At 44.3% G+C, this 16,009-nt stretch overlaps 1 protein-coding gene across 45 annotated transcripts in view; it reads left to right on the top strand.

Annotated features, from left to right (window-relative positions):
• Nucleotides 1-16,009, top strand: part of LOC127578644 (fibrillin-2-like) — a 168,583-nt gene that overhangs the window by 128,610 nt on the left and 23,964 nt on the right. For all 45 annotated transcript variants that reach the window (XM_052030845.1, XM_052030858.1, XM_052030870.1 and 42 more), the window contains 5 exons: nucleotides 5,784-5,911; nucleotides 8,518-8,698; nucleotides 9,958-10,122; nucleotides 12,574-12,817; nucleotides 14,784-14,863. In XM_052030845.1, the coding sequence (XP_051886805.1) occupies nucleotides 5,784-5,911; nucleotides 8,518-8,698; nucleotides 9,958-10,122; nucleotides 12,574-12,817; nucleotides 14,784-14,863 (798 nt within the window). The remainder of the gene's footprint in view (nucleotides 1-5,783; nucleotides 5,912-8,517; nucleotides 8,699-9,957; nucleotides 10,123-12,573; nucleotides 12,818-14,783; nucleotides 14,864-16,009) is intronic.

Raw genomic sequence — 16,009 nt, 5'->3', positions numbered from 1 at the left:
GAGGCCAAGTAAAACCAGGCACAGCATAACACCAACAATACCAGGCAGGTTTACAAAAGTAATCCAGCAGAATAAAAAACACTTGATAACTTCCATATTCAAATTGGAAAAAATTGTACAATAAATAACATATTATGTGGCAATGAGAGTGTTACCAGGAGCTAAAAGACCACTTAACCTGGGCCAGGGGAAGGAAAGCAGAGACTGAACAGTGTCAGGCAGAGAATGTTTATCAGAGCCTGTCAGAATCAGATTTACTATCACTGACATACTGTATGTCGTGAAATGTGTTGTTTTGCGGCAGAAGTACAGTGCAAAAGCATAGTTACTATTAATTACAAACATAAATAGTGCAATAAACAAATAAATAAAGGAATAATGAGCTGGTGTTCATGGGTTCGTGGACCGTTCAGAAATCTGATGGGCGGAGGGGAAGAAGCTGTTCCTGAAACGTTGAGTGTGGGTCTTCAGGCTCCTGTACCTCCTCCCCGATGGTAGTAACATGAAGAGGCTGTAGGAAGAAGGGGATGGGGAAAAGTCAGATCTAACAGGTAGAGAGGCTTTGAGGAAGGAGAAGCAGAGTACAGGCTATAAAAGTAGTAAGGCAGATGGGCTAAAGTGCATTTACTTAAATGCAAGAAGCATCAGGAATAAGGGAGATGAACTGAGAGCTTGGATAAGTACATGGCTATTGCAGAGACATGGCTGACATCAGGGCAGGAATGGATATTGAATATTCCTGGTTTTCAGTGTTTTAAAAGGGATAGGGAGGGGGGGAGAAGAGAGGAGAGGGGTGGCGATACTGGTCAGGGACACCATTACAGCTGCAGAAAGGGTAGATAATGTAGAACGATCCTCTCTAGAGTCAATATGGGTGGAACAAGAGAGGAGCAGTTACTCTACTGGGAGTATTCTATAGGCCCCCCGGTAGCAGTAGGGATACTGAGGAGCAGATTGGGAGGCAGATTTTGGAAAGATGCCAAAATAACAGGGTTATTATAATGGGAGACTTCAACTTTCCAAATATTGATTGGCACCTACTTAGTGCCAAGGGTTTAGACAGGGCGGAGTTTGTTAAGTGTGTCCAGGACAGATTCCTGACACAGTATGTTGAGAGGGTGACTAGAGGGGATGCCATATTAGATCTAGTTTTAGGTAATAAACCGGGTCAGGTGACAGATCTATTGGTGGGTGAGCATTTGGGGGACAGTGACCACTGCTCCATAACCTTTAGAATTGTCATGGACAGGGATAGGAGCAAAGAGGACGGGAAGATATTTAATTGGCGAAAGGCGAATTATGAGGCTATAAGGCGAGAACTTGAGAGTGTAAATTGGGATGACATTTTTGAAGGGAAATGTACTATGGAGATGTGGTCGATGTTCAGGGATCTTTTGCAGGATGTCAGGGATGACTTTGTCCCGGTGAGGCAGAGAAGGAATGGCAGGGTGAAGGAACCGTGGGTGACAAGAGAGGTGGAACGACTAGTTAGGAAGAAGAAGGCAGCATACATAAGGTGTAAGCAGCAAGGATCAGATAGGGCTCATGAGGAATATTAGAGTGACAAGGCGGGAACTTAAGAAGGGGCTGAGGAGAGTGAGAAGGGGACATGAAAAGGCTTTGGCAAGTAGGGTTAAGGAGAATCCCAAGGCTTTTTACTCGTATGTGAAGAGCAGAAGGATGGCTAGAGTAAAGGTAGGTCCGATTAAAGACAAAGGTGGGAAGATGTGCCTGGAAGCTGTGGAAGTGGGTGAGGTTCTCAATAAATACTTCTCTTCAGTATTCACCAAGGAGAGGGGTCTTGATGATGCTGAGGACAGTGTTGGTGAGGGTAATGTTCTAGAGTATGTAGATATCAAGAGAGAGGATGTGTTGAAGCTGTTAGAAAATATTAGGACAGATAAGTCCCGGGGGCCTGACGGAATATTCCCCAGTCTGCTTCGTGAGGCGAGGAAGGAGATTGCTGAACCGTTGGCTAGGATCTTTGAGTCCTCGTTGTCAACGGGGATGGTACCGGAGGATTGGAGGGTGGCAAGTGTTGTCCCCTTATTCAAAAAAGGTAGTAGGGATAGTTCAGGGAATTACAGACCAGTGAGCGTTACGTCTGTGGTGGGTAAGCTGCTAGAAAGGATTCTAAGAGATAGGATCTATGATCATTTAAAGAATTATGGACTGATTAGGGACAGCCAGCATGGATTTGTGAAGGGAAGATCTTGCCTCAGTAGCCTGATAGGGTTCTTTGAGGAGGTGACCAGGAAGATTGATGAGGGTAGTGCAGTAGATGCGGTCTACATGGATTTTAGTAAGGCGTTTGACAAGGTTCCACATGGTAGGCTTCTTCAGAAGGTCAGAGGGATTGGGATCCAGGGGGGCTTGGCCGTGTGGATTCAGAATTGGCTTGCCTGTAGAAAGCAGGGGGTTGTGGTGGAGGGAGTGCATTCGGATTGGAGGGCTGTGACTAGTGGTGTCCCACAGGGATCGGTTCTGGGACCTCTACTGTTTGTGATATTTATTAATGACTTAGATGAGGGGGTGGAAGGGTGGGTTAGCAAGTTTGTAGATAACACAAAGGTCAGTGGTGTTGTGGATAGTGTGGAGGGCTGTCGAAGCTTGCAGAGGGATATTGATAGGATGCAGAGCTGGACTGACAAGTGGCAGATGGAGTTCAATCCGGAGAAGTGTGAGGTGGTACACTTTGGAAGGACAAACTCCAAGGCTGAGTACAAGGTAAATGGCAGGATTCTGGGCAGTGTGGAGGAGCAGAGGGATCTGGGGGTTCATATCCACAGATCACTGAAAGTTGCCACACAGGTGGATAGGGTAGTTAAGGAAGCTTATGGGATGTTAGGTTTCATAAGTCGTGGGATTGAGTTTAAGAGCCACGAAGTAATGATGCAGCTTTACAAAACTCTGGTTAGACCACACTTAGAGTACTGTGTCCAGTTTTGGTTGCCTCATTATAGGAAGGATGTGGAGGTGTTGGAGAGGGTGCAGAGGAGATTTACCAGGATGCTGCCTGGTTTAGAGAGTGTGTATTATAAGGAGAGACTAAAGGAGCTCGGGCTTTACTCTTTGGAGAGAAGGAGGATGAGGGGAGACATGATAGAGGTGTACAAAATATTAATAGAGAGAGTGGACAGTCAGCGCCTCTTTCCCAGGGCACCAATGCTCAATACAAGAGGTAATGGGTTTAAGGTAATGGGTGGGAAGTTCAAGGGAGACGTCAGAGGAAGGTTTCTCAACCAGAAAGTGGTTGGTGCATGGAATGCGCTGCCTAGGGTGGTGGTGGAGGCTGATACGTTGGTCAAGTTCAAGAGATTGTTAGATAAGCATATGGAGGAATTTTAGAGCGATATGTGGGAGGAAGGGGTTAGATAGTCTTAGGAGTGGTTTGAAGGTCGGCACAGCATGGTGGGCTGAAGGGCCTGTATTGTGCTGTATTGTTCTATGGTTCTATGAGGGTGTGTCCCAGATGGTGAGGGTCCTTAGTGATGGACGCCACCTTCTTGAGGCAACGCCTCTTGAAGATGTCCTCAGAGGTGGGGAGGGTCGTGCCCGTGATGGAGCTGACTGAGTCTACAACCCTCTGCAACCTCTTGCGATCCTGTGCATTGGAGCCTCCATACCAGGTGATGATGCAACCAGTCAGGATGCTCTCCACCATACATCTATGGAAATTTGCAAGAATTTTTGGTAACATAGCGAATCTCCTCAAACTCCTAATGAAGTAGAGCCGCTGGCGTGTCTTCTTCATGATTGATTAATGTGTCGGGCCCAGGATAGATCCTCCAAGATGTTGACACCCAGGAACTTAAAGCTGCTCACGCTTTCCACTGCTGACCCCTCAATGAGACCAGTGTGTGTTCTCCCGACTTTCCCCTTCCTGAAGTCCACAGTCAGTTCCAAATATAGTTTCGTCTAAATTAGCTGGTTGCAGGTTCAGGGCTCCCAGGCTGAAGGATATGGGTCATGGGGAATGGGAGAAGGTGTTTGGTTCGTGATTTCAGAAAAATCTTCAATAACAGGAAGAGTTATGAATGTTGACAGGGGTACATCCCATTATAAATATTGACATAAAAGGGTGGCATAAATTATGTGGCAGGGAGTTTCAGGCAATTTAAACAGAATGTTTGTGCCATATTTCATATTTTATAGGTAGACGATTAAGCCTTTTTCCAATATCCTTTGAGAAAAGTTGGCGTAATTTATGAGAAATCAAAAACTGCAAATGCTGGAAATCTAAAATAAAAATAGAAAATGCTGGAAATACTCAGCAGGTCAGGCTGCATCTGTGGAAAGAGAAACCAAGTTAATGTTTCAGGTCGAAGACCCTTTGTCAGAATGTATGCCTATTGATAAAACCACTTTCGTCCTTTTCTCAGCCGTTACTATGTTTTGACTTGCTATCTCCTTTGGAGACAGCCCCCTCTGGAAAAGTTATCTCCGTGTTAATCCCACTTCTCTCTCACTTATCCAAAGTGCTAAAGAGTCCAACGCAAGACCTGTGGAGGCTTTTAACACCAGCCTTTCAATTTTCCTGGGCAGGATTCAGGAAGAGAGCTTCATGGGTGGGGACTTCTCTCCCCTCTATCTCCCCACCAGTATCGCCTGTTCCGCCCGTTCCTGATTTTATCAGCAATCTATTGCCAGAACTTCTTTTTGAATCTGCTGTTTCACCAGATCAACCGGCATTTGCTTTCTTTCCCCTTCACCCACTCTGTGTTGAAATGAAGACGCCTGAAGCCATCTCCATCATCAGCCGGGGAGCTCAACATCCCAATTCGTTTACCTCTCTCCCTTCCTCGATCGTCAGCCCTCCAGGCATGTCCAAGAATTGAAGGGAAATCCCTGGAAAACTACTGCTTGCACAGCGGGAGAAATTTAATGGGATCTTTTTTAAACAAGTTTTGTATTTCATTTTCATTGAGAACTTCTGTTTGCTAGTTGAAATACTGTTGGGGATTAGAACACAGTCCAGCACAGAACAGGCCCTGACGCCCACCATGTGAGCACTGAGCCCGATGTCAAATTAAACTAAATCCCATCAGTCTGCGCATGATCTGCATCCCTCCATTCCCTGCATATTCATGTGTCTATCTAAAACTCTTAAAAACCACTATCGTATCTGCTTCCACCCCCACCCCTGGCAGCACATTCCAGGCACCCACGGCTCCCTGAGTAAAGAGCTTGCCCTGCATATCTCCTTTGAACTTTCCCCTCTTGCCTTAAATGTATGTCCTCTGGTATTTGACATTTCTACCCCAGGAGAAAGATTTTGACTATATATGCCTCTCATAATTTTATGAACCTCTATCAGGTCTCCCCTCAGCTTCCACCGCTCCAGAGAATACAACCGAAGTCCAACCTCTCCATACAATATGGCTTATACACTCTAATCCAGGCAGCATCCTGGTAAACCTCTTCTGCACCCTTTTCGAAGCCTGTGCATCCTTCCTGTAATGGGGCGACCAGAATTGCACACAGTTCTAGGATTCTAGGACCAAGGGTGCTGGGCCAAGTCAAGGGTGGTTCAGTTGGGTAATGAAGAGCCCATGCATTTGGTGAAGAAAAACAGTGAAAACAGTGATGAGCGTGTACAAGTTGGGCAAGTAATGGTGGTGGTGTAGGGCAAGCAATGTGCTTGAACAACAGGCAATGTCTTTAAGGAAATTTGGTAACCCAACTGCCAAAATTACCAAGCTTTTCAAATCAATGTATTCTGACTCACTCTAGTTTTCTCAATGTGAAAAAAAACATGCTTTTTGTATCTGTCTGTCCCATAGTCGTCGTCCAATCGGGTGAGATCCCATCAGCCCCACAGGAAGTGAAGGTAGGGGAGTTTGAACCATGCTGTGTGCTTGTCAGCTGGAAACCACCTTCTGCACCCGAGGAGAAAATAATACAGTACAATGTGAGTACAACCAAAGAGCTGGCGTCGGATCAAAGACTCGTGCAGCGTACTTGTGTGGTTATCAGACGAAGTGTGGCTTTTTTTGGCTCCTGTTTGTTAAGACAATCAAGAGGCTGCCTCGGATTTGAGGTCCTGGCCTTGCTTGAATTCAGCAGGCAAGTTACAGGCACCATGGAGGGGTCCTGAGACCTCGGCAATGCAGGCGATCTGGAATGATCCCAGCCCACAGGTAATTGTCTCACAAACGTGATGGGATTGGGAAGTTAGGCCAATCTAGCAGTGTTATTTTTGGGGTTGAGAAATGGTTCCAAAAATAAAAAAATCAGATGAAATGTTTGCAGCTGTTTTCTGATTGGAATAGAAGGCAGCAGACCAAATGCTGGTAAATGGGATGAGTACAAATGGGAACTTGCTGTTCAGTATGGACAGGTAGGGCTGCAGGGATCTATGACTCTATGACTCTATGAGGCTACACAAGCTTCGCCCATATGACCCTTAAGTTTGTGACTTGGCTTCTACCAGTTCTCCCACCTTAGCCGAAAAATGGTTCAAATCATAAAGGACTAATCCTCAGTGCTAGTGGTAGTGTTAGCCAATGTCCCAATTCTAAGCCATTACCACCTTGTTTTTACCTATCAACTCCATCCAAGTGAAAATAGGTCTGCAAATGTCCTTAGGCCACAGAGAGACTGGGTGCCTCAGTCAGATAAAGTAACCTTGCAAGGACATCCTGAGCCAAACAACTTGGCTTAATCAATGTTTGTTCTAAGTTGGCTAATAAGATAAGATAAGACATTTACTTATTAGTCACATGTATATTGAAATACACAGTGAAATGCATCTCTTTGTGTTACTGAGAATGTGCTGGGGGCAGCCCACAGGTGTCACCACACTTCCGGCGCCAATATAGTATGCCCACAACTTCCTAACCTGGACGTCTTTGGAATGTGTGAGAAAACCGGAGGACCAGGAGGAAACCCACGCAGACACACAGGGAGAACGTACAAACTCCTTGCAGACAACAGCGGGAATTGAATCTGGGTTGCTGGCGCTGTAATAGCGTTATGCTAACCACCTGTATCATAAGACCACAAGATCATAAGACAACAAGACCATAAGATATAGGAGCAGAAGTAGGCCATTTGGCCCGTCAAGTCTGCTCTGCCATTCAATTATGGCTGATTTTTTTCAACCCCATTTTCCTTCCTTCTCTCTGTAACCCTTTACCCCCTTACCAATTAAGAACCTATCAATCTCTGCCTAAAATACACACAATGACTTGGCCTCCAAAGCCCTCTGTGGCAACGAATTCCACAGATTCACCACCCCTGGCTGAAGAAATTCCTACTCATCTCAGTTTTAAGGGAACGTCCCCTTATTCTGAGGCTGTGCCCTCTGGTGAACAGGCATGGGGGAGTCGGAGGGGCGGGAGGAGTAGGGGAGGGTAACTCCAGCTTGTTCCATGAAGCTATAGGGCAAAGGAGTGGAGAAACAGGGCAGCAATCCATCTTCAATAACCCTTGTAGGAAAGTACTGTTTGATCAAAAACTAGATGGGAGTTCAAATGTGATCTCATAGGAGGCAAAAATGTGACACCCAGTCCATCACTGTGGACGTGCTCAGGAGTTTGGTGCTTCAAGTCTGTTCAAGCCAGGCCTACGGAATGGGGGTCATTGGGATTGGGATGAGAAGGAACCCACAGACCACTGCTGGGGCTGGAGGGTGGAGGGGTCGTTGCTGATGGTGCACCACTTGGAACCTGTAGATTGTGGGAGGGGCAAGATTCTGAGACCTTCGGGGTGGGATTAGGAATGCCGGGGACAGGTCTGTTGATTGTTAGGGGGATAGCGCTCGAGACCAGGCTGCCAAGAGCATTGTGAGATCGGGGGAATCAATGGATCTGAGAGTTCTGAAAAATAGAGAGGAGGGTTCCGGACCACCTGTGCAATTGGGGCATGAGGGGTATGGGGGCTGTTTTTGTTAAAGGGGAGGGCTTTAGAATGTAGGTAGGTACTTACCCTGCATGGAATCCCAGTGGAGTACTGAAGTCTGATGAATATGCTGGTTTGGGAGCACTCAGTGACGCTGGCTTCCGGGATAACCAGACAAATATTCCCTTCTTTACTCATAAAGGGAAGGACCTGATATATCATCCAGTGAGGAAATCGCAAGGGTGACTGACATCAGGATGTGTCTGGTCAAATTTTCCAACTGACAACAAACGAGCCTGAAATTGTGTAATAGCATTATGCAATCATATGCTTAATCTCGTCCCTTCTTGTAAAAGGCTTTGAGAGGTCTTCCTTCCTGTAACAATAATTTGCCTCTATATGCTGCCTTTAGTCTAGTAAAGAGGTCTAAGGCACCTTCACAATTGTGTGATCAGCATTAAACACGTGCACAATGATACTGAGGTGAACTTACAGTTTTGCACCATAGCATTTGGACATTATGCAACTGAGGTGCAGGAGCAGAAGAAGGCTCAAACAATTTTAAAGAGGTCTTGTGCCTTTCTTCGTGTTCTGAGAATGCATATTAGTTTTGGACATAGTACTGGCCATTTCCAGATGCTTACTGATGAAGGCAATAATCTTTTCATTATACAGGTTGACGTCCAGGTCAGTGAATCCTCACCTGTGCAATACACAACAATTGTAACCTATATCTACCTGCAAGATCTGGATCCGGAGCAGATATATGACATCAGTGTGTCCGCGGTAAACAGCCAAGGTGTAGGATTAACCAGTGAGAAGCTATCTGTCAGACTGATCCAGGAAACTGAAACAGGCAAGGTCTAAAGATTAAGTAAAACTCACTTGGGCTAGAAATACTTCATCAAGTCAGGAAATACTAAGATGATGGGTGGCTATTCATCAAATATTCACTGAAAAGAACTTAATTCTGGAGACACAAGAGACTGCAGACGCTGGAATCTGGAGTGAAAGTCCCTTACACCTCACAGATGCTGCTCAACCCACTGTTCCTTCTGCAGAATGTTTGTTAAACTAAATTATGATCTTTTCCCAATACATTCAATTTAAATTCTCTACCTTTACCCTGAACCTCTCTCTCTCTCTGCTTCTCTTTTCCCTTTGCAACACTCTATCAAACCTGTGACTGACCAAGATGCTTTTTTTTATATAGCATGGTCAATAGTCAGAGCCTGATTACTCCCCTGTGAAGAAGCTAAAGAAATTTTACTGCTTTCATGACACAAAATAAATAAAGTGGTATCTTATAGTATCACCAAGGGATGAATGCAGTAAATTTCAGTTTGGCATCTGCCAATAAGCAAGGAGGACATGGGTCCCACTGCAGGAATGTGTCAAGTCAAGTCAAGTCAAGTTTATTGTCACGTACACAAGTACAGTGAGGTACAGGTACAATGAAAAACTTCCTCGCAGCAGCATCACAGGCAGTTAAGCCAATGCACCTGCTTATCACCAAGGGAGTGCACGACTGCTGAATGCATGAGATGTTAAATCTCACTTATTTGCTCTAAGTGAAATGAAAGATCTCAGAACCATTCCAAGAATGAATGGTTCTTCAGCTGTGGCGTTCCTCCTCAACCAGAACCCACCAAATTGGACATAGAAGCAGTAACAAAACCTACTGCTCCATCCACCTTCTCCCATAGAATGGTGAGTCTCTGTGGGTAACAGAACAGACACCGTTCACTCAATCTGGAGCCATACAATGGAGACACAAGAGACTGCAACTGCTGTAATCTGGAGCAAAAAACAAATTGCTGGAGAAACTCACCATTTCTGACACTTCTCTCTGTTTTCTGGATCTCTCTCTCCATCTCAGGTGACAAACTATCCACTGATATAAACCACTGACATGCACCCACTGACTCCCACAGCTACCTAGACTACACCTCTTCCACACAGTCTCTTGTGAGGACACCACCCCTTTCCCCCAGTTTCTCCATCTCTGCCACATCTGCTGTCAAGGTGAGGCCTTCCATTCCGAATTGCAAAGACATGATAGTTGAGTTCTTTCTATAAATGCCATTTTTGTCACCTTTTGTTTTCTATTTCTAGCACTGAAAATAAAGCCAAGATTACTAATCAGTGAAGATTTCTCGATAAGGGCTTCGAGCATCTTCTTGAGACTTCCAGACTGTGGAGTATTTGATGCAGCTGCAAAACAGCTGAACGCTACGTACGGTCGCCTCTCCATCTATATTGTTGTTGCAAAGGACAAGGGTATGCTTTTAATGCTTCCATCTATCAGGATTTTTTATCATGTTTGAGTTTTTTCACATCAGTAGCCCTGACCTCAGTCAGACAGTGATCACTTGGAAGAGCATGCACTGCTTCCAATTCAGTTGCCAGCAACTCCCATAGACTGACAAGGAGCCAGATATTAAGCTAGTGTATCTTAAGTCCTTTGTGGCTCTCTGTCATCTCCACAATGTCACCAATGACCACCAAATTTCCTCAGAGGCCTGGGTCAGACCCCTCCTTGTTCTCAGTCCTTTGCTCCTTAGGATCTTCCAGTGATCAACACCTCAGAAATTGTACTGACTCTGTCTAAAATCATGAGGGGCACGGACAGGGTGAATGTGCACAATCTGTTTTTCCAGGGTTAGGGAGGGGGGGCCAATTTTTTCACCCAGAGGGTGGCCCATATATGGAATGAGCTGCCAGAGGAAATGGTTGAGGTAGGTACATGAACAATACTTAAAAGGCACTTGGATGGGCACATGGATGGGAAAGGTTTAGAGGGATATGGGCCAAACGTGGGCAAATGGGACTCGCTTAGATGGGGATCTTGGTCGGCATGGACCATTTGGGCCAAAGAACCTGTTCCCGTGCTATATGACTCTGTGACTCGATGACTGTACATTCAGACTACGAACAAGGTAGGAACAAAATAGTACAGGTTTTACTGTGGGCACAATCAAGGAGCTAAGGTTTGAAAGAGTTCCTGAAATTCCTACTCAACATAGATATAGACCACTTGAACCATTTGTTTGGAATAAGATCAATTTAAGTAATGGTGCAGTTTGGATACTTTGCATATTACCTTGTTTATTCCAGAGTCTCAGGGAGCACAATATGATCCAAAATGACATTTCTATTCAAGTTCATTGTCATGGGCACACATACCCAGCGTAAAAATGCCATGAAAATTAGCTTTTTGCAGCAGCAGCTCAGTACATTACAAGCATAAATTACATAAACAAATTAACATAAATCAACATTAACATAAATCTTGTACGTTCTCGTATATTCTATTCCAGTAACTCCCCCAATCTGATGTAGTGCAGGGCATTCCCTGACTAAAGGCCTACTTTATCAGAGGTGAATGAAATAAGTGATCACCAGCTTGAAAATACCTTCCTGGTGAGAAGCTGAGGAACAATTAAGCCAGTCTTCATTTTGAAGTTTACTTTGGTCTGCAGCATGGTCAGAGGATGAAATTCTCCAGAATGATGCCCTCCACCTTAAATTAAAATGGTGTCCTCTACCATCAATGGAAGCGGTACCCTCCACTGTCAACTAACATGATGCCCTCCACCAGCAATTAGAATGTGTCTTCCACTGCCTTTCACCATTAACCACAGTCAGTTACCAAGCGCCCCTCACCCCATAATGTGATCCATCAAGCAGCAGGCAAGCATTCATCCTGTGTACATTCATACATTCGCATTGCTGCTGTAGTCCATTGAGAGCTGTGGATGAGCAGCCCAGTGATTTACCCTCCATCACTCAGCGCAGTTGTGTACGCATCGAATGATATTCGTTCCCAACAACCAGACTGAGATTGTGCAAAGTGTGGGCTTTGCAAGCCCTGACCCTCCCCTTACCACCCCCCCACCCACCACCCATCATCGAGATTCAAGATTCAAGATTCAAGATTCAAGATTTACTTTATTGTCATTTCTCTGAGTATTTACATATACAAAAAAAACAAAATACTGTTTCTCACCAGCTCATATCAGTGCAACAAAAAGAACAGTGATAAATATCTAAGATCGTCTATAAAAACATCTCTAAAACAAAACTAAAAACATATCAACACCACATATTCATATCTGTTAAAGTGCGTTGATGTATTAATAAGAGCTTATTCAGCTCGAGATGAAGTTCAACGTATCAGGTAACTAACTATCAAACTGTTTCTGTATTGATGTGGGTCTGTACGTGTGTGTGGAGGGAGAGCTTGTCGGTGGAAGCGGAGGGGGACACAGTCCATTTATGATCCTGACTACTTGTGGGGAAAAAGCTGTTCAGCATCCTACTAGATCTAGAGCAGATTCTCCTTTATCTCTTCCCCATATCACAAGTTGGTCTATCAATACACTGAGGGAGGTTTCCAGTATTCATCTCTGCATTGTTGAGTCAAATCGAGATTATTGTCATGTGCACAGGTACGGTGAGGTACACTACAATGAACAACATGCTTGCAGCAGCATTGTAAAATGTATGTGCCATTTTCATCATCCCTTTTCCTAACTCCACTTAATTTTTGTTTTCCCTGCTTATCCTTCATTATTTCTCCTGTTACTTCACCTTGTGGAGGTTTACCAAGTATCTAATAAAGATATCTTATATCTTTCGTTGGGAGATGATCATGCCTAATTAAGCCATTCATTATTAACCCAAGCTCCGTTTAATAACTCACATGTCTTTGGCAAATCCCATTTCCAGTTGCCTCCGAGAATTTTACCCTCCTGTCTCCAAGCGCACTTGGCGGGCTCTACTACTATTACACTGGCACAGAAGGGCAACGTCCATACATTGCACAGCGACACTTCTCTGTCTACGACTGCCACCACAGAGAGCATCGACTACCTCAGAAGACCATGTCATACTATGTGGTTGGCTCCAATGTCACTTGTCACTCGACTGAAGTTATTTGTGACAGCCAACTGCAGTCTAACACAAGCTACAGGTGAGCAGTACTCTGACTGTAACAGAATTGTTTTCACTGGAAGAAAGTTTTGCTGGACTTCCAAAAAATATATGGATGTGCCCTGTGTACCACACAGCCGATGGTGGCCAATGGGCATTGGGTATGTGCTATTAAAAATATCTGATCTGGTTTAAATTAAAAATAAACAGAAATGGATGCACTTCTGCCATGTCTGTCACATCTTTCTGAAACATCCTTTGTCATGGTGCAAAGTCCAGAGTTAGATGGGGCATCAAATGGGCTGATAATCTGATTAGATGAAATAAAAGTAGAAAATTCTAGTGATACACAGCAGTCTAGGCAGCATCTGTGGAGAGAAGAACTGTTAATGATGACCTTTCATCAGCACATGAGTTTAATGAATCTCTGCCCATTTTCTGGTGGTACATGTCTAAAGTTGGCTTGGTTCGGAGAGTGGAGCAGAGGAGCATCTTTTATGCAGGAAAAATTACGTTTCTGTTTTCCTTTTTCCTCTTAAAAGGTGCTAACTCTTGCTGCTGTACTCTTCTCTGGGAACAAGCAGTCTGTTCAGCCCACATGGTTAAACTTTACTTCTGAACCTTACATTAAGTATTTGCAGTAAATCCACAGTTGAATGGTGTGGTTGTCTGTACAGTATGAGTTTCCAGTTGGAGTTAATTGGAAAGGGACATGGCTATTTTGCCCTCTGCTCCACCTGGGCCACTTATAATGTTCTAAATATTGGACACATTCATTTCAGCATATTCCCAGTTCTGGTGGTGGGTCTTTGACCTGAAGTGTTAATTGTCCTGCTTTCCACAGATGCTGCCTGACCTGCCGAGATTTTACAGCATTTTCTGTTTTTAACATCAGGTCATTTGACTCAGTGTACACCATAGATGGGACATTAACTCATTTATGTATAAGTAAGCAAGAATTTAGATGCGTGACATAATTTCCAAAAGCTAAATGGCCCTTTCCGCTAAGTAAAACCAATACCAGTAATTACATTTTGACTGTAGTCACTGTTGTAATATTGAAAGCCAAGGACAATGTATCCTTACAAGCAGCAACAATTAATCTTTTAATGATCTTAATTGAGAGATGAATATTGGTTACTAGAACTCCCTGCTCAATTTTTCCTACTAGTGCCTTGGGTTAAATTACATCCTTCAGAGAGGGTCTCCATTTAATATCTCATCCAAAAACCAGCACCTTTACCAGTGCATCAGTCCTTCTGCACCACACCAGATTGTCACCTTGATTACATTTCAGAGTAATGGAACTCACAAGTTTTAGTGTTGTGACAAGACGGTTCCTGCCAATACAATTTCTTTTGTGAGAAGGTAGTGATTCAGGAAAGACGTGATGGAGTTAAAAATGAAGAGTAATTTAAATTCAATTGTTGATTTCTTTGTGCATTAGTTAGGAGATGTCCAGCGTTGTTCACTGCTCTAGATAATTAATCAATGAATTAACTGCCGTCAATGCTGCCTCAGTTTGGTTCTATCCTATGGCTTCAACCTCTCTGACACATTTGACCAGGGTTGTTATAGCCATACAGAGCAGAAGAGCCTTGGTTTGATTTCTGTTCTGTGATGGCTTTATCTGATCTCATTGGTGCACCAGCTCAGATGGTGCTATTGGTCTCATCGTCTTGGAGAAGGAAGGTTGTCCACAAAATGACTTCCTGCTCACAAGCTAACCACCAATGCCGGAAAATACACATCTGCACCGGTTTGAAATGAAAAAGTAATCGAGTGTAGTATCACTGCCATCACTCACTGTTACGGTCCAGTCGTGAGGAGAGTGTGAACTCCTCATGGAACCAACCTCAGGCTAACAGCTTATGAAGGGAGGGAATCAGAGGAAGGAATAAAGACTGGCCTGGTTAACAGAAGCTCCTCGGTGAAAGCTTGATCCTGCTTTAGTTTTGGCTGGGATTTTGAGAAATGGATCTAACTTGTGTCTTTGACTCCTGCAGAATCAAATACATTCTCGCTGATCAACATAAAGGAGAGATCATGAGCAGCGATTGGTCGGATAAGTTCAGGACCAAAGCAGGTAACAGCCAAATGAAAAAAAAACAAGTCTCCAAAACTTCCAAAAGATTTAAAAGGGGCCTGAGGGGCAACTTGTTCACGCAGAGGGTGGTGAGTATATGGAACGAGCTGCCAGAGGAAGTGGTTGAGGCAGGTGCAATGATAAGACATTTGGATAAGAACATGGATAGGAGGGGTTGAGAGGGATATGAGCCAAACGTGGGCAAATGGGACTAGCTTGGTGGACACCATGGTCGGCATGGACGAGTTGGGCTGAATGGCCTGTTTCCGTGCTGTGTTCCTCTATGACTCTAGGAATGAGTGACAGAAAAAGCCTTGCACTGTTGCTTTCTTATACAATGACAATTCAACAGTTCCAAAATTAATCACATTCAAGGGCTGATTGCTGGCGAATGGGTTTTATAAATAGCTCAGGTAGTGCATGTCTGAATGGAAATATTGTCACAAAGACTGTTGAAAATGAACACTGTTTATCCCTCCCTCCATTGCCATGATGCCAGAAGTTACATCAAGAAATCAGTGGTTCTGACAGGGACTTGCCATTTGACTCCACTCCTCAATCAATGGACAGCTTAGGTTTGAACGGAGCAGCAAACACCTCAGCTAATTGAAATGATTATGGTCATTGCTGATCCGAGAAGCTCTGGCTGGCTTCCTGTAGGTTAGAAATAGAATGTCAGCAGGAAACGGGTCAAAGTTTATAGTGGAAAATCAAGGGTATAATCACAAGGAAATTTGACAGAAGATTCAATGCAAATTATGACCATGCGCCTTTAGAAGAACATCTCCAAAAAGAGAGTGTAAGACAGAAGTTGCTGGGGATACTCAGCAGGTCAGGCAGCATCTGTGCAAAGAGGAAGAAACTTAACATTGGGGGTCGACGACCTTCCATCAGAACTGGGAAAAGTTAGAAATCAAACATGTTTTGAGTTACAGAGAAGCGGGAGAAGTGGAGAGTCTGTGATAGGGTGGAGACCAAAAGAGACTGTGTTGGAAACCGTGGTGTTGGCAGCTGAGAGAGGAGGGGGGGTGAGGCTTGTTAATCACAGCCCATCTGTCTGGAGGTGTTAATAGAAGGAGGTGAAATGCAGTTTACACCTCCGCCAAACAGATCAGCTACAGCTAACAAATCTTCACCACCATCTCT

This window comes from Pristis pectinata, chromosome 15, assembly GCF_009764475.1.
Source record: "Pristis pectinata isolate sPriPec2 chromosome 15, sPriPec2.1.pri, whole genome shotgun sequence".
Classification (NCBI taxonomy): Eukaryota; Metazoa; Chordata; class Chondrichthyes; order Rhinopristiformes; family Pristidae; genus Pristis; species Pristis pectinata.
The sequence above is the reverse complement of the archived record's forward strand: the minus strand, read 5'-3'. Positions and strand labels throughout refer to the sequence as shown.